General features: G+C 48.4%; 1 protein-coding gene across 1 annotated transcript; it reads left to right on the top strand.

Moving 5' to 3' along the window:
* Nucleotides 1-354: 354 nt before the first annotated feature.
* LOC103905163 (transmembrane protein 136) lies at nt 355-1,767 on the top strand. Its single transcript, XM_009286744.1, has 2 exons — nt 355-550; nt 1,229-1,767. Exons 1-2 carry the CDS (start codon nt 355-357, stop codon nt 1,765-1,767), a joined length of 735 nt encoding a protein of 244 aa, XP_009285019.1.
* The last annotated feature ends 4,386 nt before the right edge of the window (nt 1,768-6,153 follow it).

Here is a 6,153-nt window from a genome sequence, read left to right as displayed (position 1 = left end):
CGGGGAGGGCCGAGCCGAGCCGCTTTGGCTCGGGGGGGGGTGCTGCGATCTTGTCTTTCCCCAAACACGGTAGGGTTCTGGTAACGAGGAGGGGCGTGCAGGGAAATGGTGCTACAGAGGGTCTCGGGAGAGCGCCATGCTCACGGGAAGGGTACAAGGCCTGTTTTGGTGGGGTTGTTTTGTTTGTTTGGTTTGGTTTGCTCATGTGTGTTTTGGGTTTGGTTTGTTTTGGGTTCCCCCCCCCGGGGTTTCTGCGAATGGGCTGGGGTGGATACTGAGGCAGATGGTCTGGATGAACACCCTTTGCTGACAGGGCTGCTGTGTTCATAACGTCCTCACTCTGTGTTCAGCAGGATGGTTTCCATCGTTCTCGAGGTGACCTGCAGCCTGGTTGCCTGGCTGTCTCTGTACGCCTGCTTCTGCTACTGGAACAAGCACCGTTCCTACGAGTGGAGCTGTCGCTTGGTCACCCTGGTGCATGGGGTGATTGTCACCTGCCTCTCGGGTTATGTTGCTCTCTTGGATGGCCCCTGGCCTCTGACCCATGCAGGTATGTTTGGAGTCTTACCCTGACACATGTCCTTGTCATGCAGTGTGGACACCTTTGGTTACAGGTGGGGTTGGGGGGCTGATTGCTTTTGTTGTCTGTTCTCTTCTGCGTATGTTTTTGGGGCATGTTTGGGGCAGGATTTTGTTTAACTCCCTTGCTTCTTCTCCAGCCCTTACCACTTGTTGCTGTTAATCTTTTTATTCTTTTTTTTGTTTTATCCATGTACATATTGAAAGTTTTCAGGTTGGCAGCTTGAGTTTATTGCCACATTAGGTGTAGCAATGTGTTGAGAATAGACTAAGTGCTGTTCGCATCTTTAAGGGTGTAATAACTCCTGGCATTTGGCTGTGGGGTTTTGTTTGCTGTTTCCTATCATTAAATCGCAAATAGTTCTGCTGATAGGGGTCAGGCTTTCCATCCCTGATTTCTAAAAGGGTGGCGAGAAAAAGGAGAAACAGACAGTGTGGCAGGATGGGATGGCCTGCCTGGGTCTGCTGGGCAGGCTGAAGTGCGAAGGGAGAGCAGAACCAGACATTCAAGCTTCCAGCCTGGCACGTGGCCCATGGGATAAGGCTGGAAACTAAGGAGGAAAGAGGCATGCTCACAACCCGTATTGCTCCATATTGTAGAAGAATGTCTTAAATAAGACCCCAAGCTTATGTACATTTTTCATTTCAGGTTCACCAAACACATCTCTTCAGATCCATGTGCTGTCCCTGACCTTGGGTTACTTTATCTTTGACCTGGGCTGGTGCCTATATTTCCAGACGGAGGGGGACCTAATGCTGTTCCATCACATGCTGAGCATCTGTGGCATGATCATGGTGCTGGGGCTCGGGAAGTCTGCTACAGAAGTCAATGCTGTTGTATTTGTTAGCGAGATCACCAACCCACTGCTCCAGACCCGGTGGTTTCTGCGGGAAATGGGGTGTTACCACACTTTTCTGGGAGAGGTGGTGGATTTCTTCTTTGTGTTCCTCTTCCTGGTGCTGCGAATCGGGGGAGGAGCTTTGATCATGTGTGCGATGGTGACATCCCCTGATCCCAGCTGGCTCCTCAAGGCTGGAGGCCTGGCCATGTACATTGTATCTTTGGGGTTCATGGTTGAAATCTGCCACTTTGCCAGGAGGAAAATGTTGAAAAAATACCGTTCCTGGACAAGCCTGAGGAGTATGAATGCACCTGTGAAAACTAATGGGCACTTGACAGCTCATTAACGGCGTGTGGATGACAATCCCTTGGGCTAGGAGCCTGGCTACTGAAGCCTATTGCTGTGAAAAGAACTCCTAAAAGTGATGTGGAAACGACTTTCTGGCACTGGTCTGCTACCCCTGGAGGAGATGAATCAGCGCTAGGAACACAGGAAAGCTGACAGAAGAGGGGTTTGAGAGGAAATCTGAGGAACCTGGCACGTCTACTGAATTCTGATTCCCTGACTTCTCCAGCAATGGTACAGTCTCGAGGAGGGTGGCAATGCCAGACCTATTCAGTCTGCAACCAATAATGGCACAGTCTGTATGTTCTGTAATCATTTTGGAGCTAGACTTATTTTACAGTGTAGAGCCAGGAAATCAAATCTGAAAAATCCCATCTTCCTGCCAGTGGGACCGGGTAGAGGTGTGACCTAGCAAGATTTACTGAGCCTCACTTTCCCTTAATCCTGGAGTTGGACAACACACCTGACTGAGTACTTGGATGAAAGCCTCTGAACAAGACTCCGGTGCTTGCAGGGGTATAGTGGAGTTGTTCTTTGAGTGTGTGAAGTGATGGTACTTGAGGTGAGGCAATGTTTTGCCTCGTTGTTTTTAATTATACTTTTTTTTTTTAAAATACTTGCATTCAAGCAGATACAGATCTTAGAACAGTGTGACTTCACTGGGATTGAGTCAGGTTCTTGCAAACTCCCTTGCAAACAAGAGTCATGAATTAGACCTGTGCCAATAAACTCTGTAAGCAGGTGTTCACCTAGCCTTGGATTGCTTTAAAGAAAAATCAGGCATTTTGTGGGTGAGGGATGACAGAGAAGAGCCGCCTCTGGATGCTCTTTCTGTTCTGGGGTTGGCTCATTTACAAGCCACTTTAAGCTGAACGCATGGCTAACGAGTCTAAGAAGTGACTATATTTTCAGGGGTGACAGTAACGTTTAGGCAGATCTCAGTGTAACATCTGCTCCATACCAGCAGGTCTCGGAGTATGGACCAGTTCTCTTGTTTTCTTTACCTCTCAGAATTGTGTTCTGACATTTCCCCTGGGGTTTTAATGTGAATTTCCCTCTGTTTAAGGCTGCAGTTCAGATTTACTCTCCCATTAAAGCCTCGCTTACAGCTGAGGAACAAACGGCCTTGTGGTGCCCTCAGGCTTAGCAAGGCTGGTTGCCTTTCCTTCCTGCTTTCAAAGACCTTGTTTAGAAGAGCTTCTTCATGGAGCTAAAGAGCCCCTGAAACAGCCTGTGTGGCTCTTGCTCAAGTGCTGCAGAGGTGAAGGAGGGGAGCAGTGGGAATACAGCTGCTGTGGGGATGCAGCTCCTCCAGGCTTCTTACCTCACTAACTTCGGCACTGTTCAGTGCAGATATCTGCCTTGGCTGGGGGTTAGAATAAGGTGTATGGAGAGATTAAAAAATGATATGAAATAACCTAACTTTTGACATGCCCTCTGAATGCATTGCAGCTGTGAATCCAGGCAAGTTAGCAGGCTAATAAGTTTAGAAAAACAGGAGCCTTGCACTCCTGATACCTTGCCAGCATGGCTCTGGGCGCCTGGCCTCATGAGGTATCAACTCCTGCCAGAGTCACTGTGCTCTTCTGAAAACTCCTATGAGTGATTAGACTTCTAATAAAGTTGTTTTCTTTTAAAAAAGAAACAATTGCTGTAATGTTCTTTTGTTCTGGGTCTTAAGGAGGCAACTGAAGTTAATGCTGAGGAAAACAGGCTTGAGGGTAGCCTAAGCATGCTAAGGCTAGTAGCCACTGGCAAAGCTCTGACTCCTGCAGTTCAGGAAGGAGTGAGCTGTTGGGGAAACAAGCACAGACCGAGCCATGTGGTCTGGAGCTCAGGCTTGAGGTGTGAAGGATAGATGAGGGTCAGCTGAAGCTCAGATTTGTGACTAATGTACCCATAACCTGCCTTGCCAATGAGTCCCGGTCAGTATCGCGGGGAACTTAAGAATGGGCCATTAAACTGAGGTGTTTGCTCTTGGCAGACGCCAAGTCACAGGGTAACTTAAATTCTGGTCACGGCCTACATCCCAGGTTGCCTTTTTTCTCTGCAGCACCAATGCCTCTCTGTTGCTGCCTTTCATCCTAGGAATGACCAATTCAGAAGGCTTGGGTTGCAAGGTGGTTTGTCTACACTGTCTTTGGAGAAGCAATTGAAAGCATGAGAACACCTTTGGTGTTATGAGATGTCCTAAGCCACTGCTGAGTGGCTGTTTCTGGCTGAGAACCTGCTACTGCTGGGCCAGGACTCCGCTGTCTGGAGTGGAGGTGGGCCTGGGCTTGGCTTCCAACAAGAAAACTCTCTTCCTTTGGCTGAGGGACGGTAACCCAGTGCACCCAGCTTGCTTGCATGCAAAACAGAACTGATGGTAGTTACCCTCTGAGATCTGAAGCAAAGTAAGTGCCCTCAGGTGGTCATGCACCACATCTCATCTAGGGATAGTTTTAGTGTTAAACCCTCTAATGTGATGCTAGAAAAGCAACTGGCTCCACCCTCAGTATCCCATTGGATTTCTTACTTGCTAACATTTCAAATAATGTAACTTTTAATACAGGTGCCTGATTTTTATCTGTCAAATATCCTTGAGGGCTTTTCAGTCACAAAAAGTGAGCATCAGTCTTGGCCTATCACTGAGGAAGGCTATTGGACTCTTCTGTATTTCCAGTTCTTGTATATTTCCAGTTTATTTTTGAGAAGAAGTTTCCCAGTGTTGGCAAGCTAATATGTTCTGTGACCCTTCAGTGTTGTAAGCTCTTGTTAGAATAGGTACAGAAGGAAGACAAGAAGAAAGAATATACTGCTGAGGGAGGGTGTAGCTATACTAAAACGGGTAGCAGTGTGTGAATAACTGTTAGCAGAGGTTCCTGTCCTGGACTGTTTTGCTGAACGCTATTCATCTGCAGGCAAAACGAGCCAGTGCAACTCAGCCGGCCTATTTAAATGGCTGACTCTGCACAAAGCAAACAAGAAAATTAGTGTATAAGCTGCACCTAACTTCTGGTACAATCCACTGGGAGATGATTTAACTTGCCACCTTGCATCTCACTAGATGCAAATTTTGCACACTGTATGATCTAGAACAAAAAAACCTGCAACTCCTTCTCTATATTCTACCTCAGGCATTAAATGGTCCTTGCCTTGTTAGGACTTTTGGAGTATTCTTTTGCGACCATCTCTGTTGTTCTTCCTGGCGGCTCAGTTTCTGTGCTATGAGTCAACATTAGCCCTATAGCTTTCTGTCTGTCAACACTGTTCTGTGTCCTAAGCTATTAGAACAGCTCCATCTCAGTTGTTATTGAGGCTATGGGAGGGGGCCAGGTGCCTGGTCCAGCAAAGGTGGAGGAAAGCAAGATGAGACCTAAGATTTGTCAGAGAAGCAAATGGACTATTAATGCTAGTGAGGATGTCGTGCTGAAAAAGCTGAAGGATGAGCATCGTGTAGCCATAGGAACCTGTGCCTTGCCTGAACTGGAAAAGTAAGATAGATATCCAGTTGAAAACAGGCTCATTACAAGTGCTGTAAGAGGCAGGACAAGCCACTCCCATCATCTGTATTTCAAAAGGTAAAGCTTGACAGGATGAAGGGGAAAAAAAAATATTTTGATTGCAACTTACGAAAGGAGTAAGCGTGTTGGTTGGAGGAACTTTTTTGTAAGCCACTTTAGGTGTCCTGCCTAAGTCCTGCATTTTGCTACTCTGTGGATGTAGATGAAGGGAGGAGAGAGAAAAGATGTGGTTTAGCACTGAATGCTTGTAGCGAGAAGAAATTGCTAGGCTTTGTAACTGCTGCATAAGCATTGGATGAGAGGGTATGTTTAGGGCAGGGCTGTGCGCTTTCCCAGCCTGCTGAAGCTGCATGCTCTGTGCTGTGCCTGGATGATGAACCCTGCGGGGTATGTTACCTTGAAGCTGGTGCTATACTGACGCAGTTTTGCAAGTCCTGTGGAAGAGTCGGTTCACATCAGGTGCTGCCTGGGCGCGAGTAAAGCAAGCCCATGTCTGCCTGCAGCTGTGTGGTCATGTCTGTTATCTTGGGGACATGTGAGATGATTGAAACAGGTCGTGGGTGCGTGGGACTAATTTTCTGTGCCCGCAGGCTAAAGCGATGCTGTATGCGTGTGTGCCCGGTGGGAACACGACCTGCCTCTTGTTCTGTGAGCAGCAACCTGTTGGGCATTGAACCGAGGTCCTCCCCGCCAGCCAGAGAGGCCTGCAAACCTGCGAGTTAGAGCACTCGGGGCCAGCGCCGAAGGTCGCCAGCCTCTTCGCTGCTTTTAGGAGGGATGCGCAACGGGGCTGCAAAGGCCGGCGGGGCGAGGCAGGAGCGGGGCGGCTGCGGGGGAGCGGCAGTGCCGGGCGGTGCGCCCCGCGCCCTCTCTGCGGGGCC

The sequence above is a fragment of the Aptenodytes forsteri genome, unplaced genomic scaffold (assembly GCF_000699145.1).
Source record: "Aptenodytes forsteri isolate BGI_AS27 unplaced genomic scaffold, ASM69914v1 Scaffold760, whole genome shotgun sequence".
Lineage (NCBI taxonomy): Eukaryota > Metazoa > Chordata > Aves > Sphenisciformes > Spheniscidae > Aptenodytes > Aptenodytes forsteri.
Note: the sequence above shows the minus strand (reverse complement) of the source record. Positions and strands in the feature narration are given on the sequence as shown.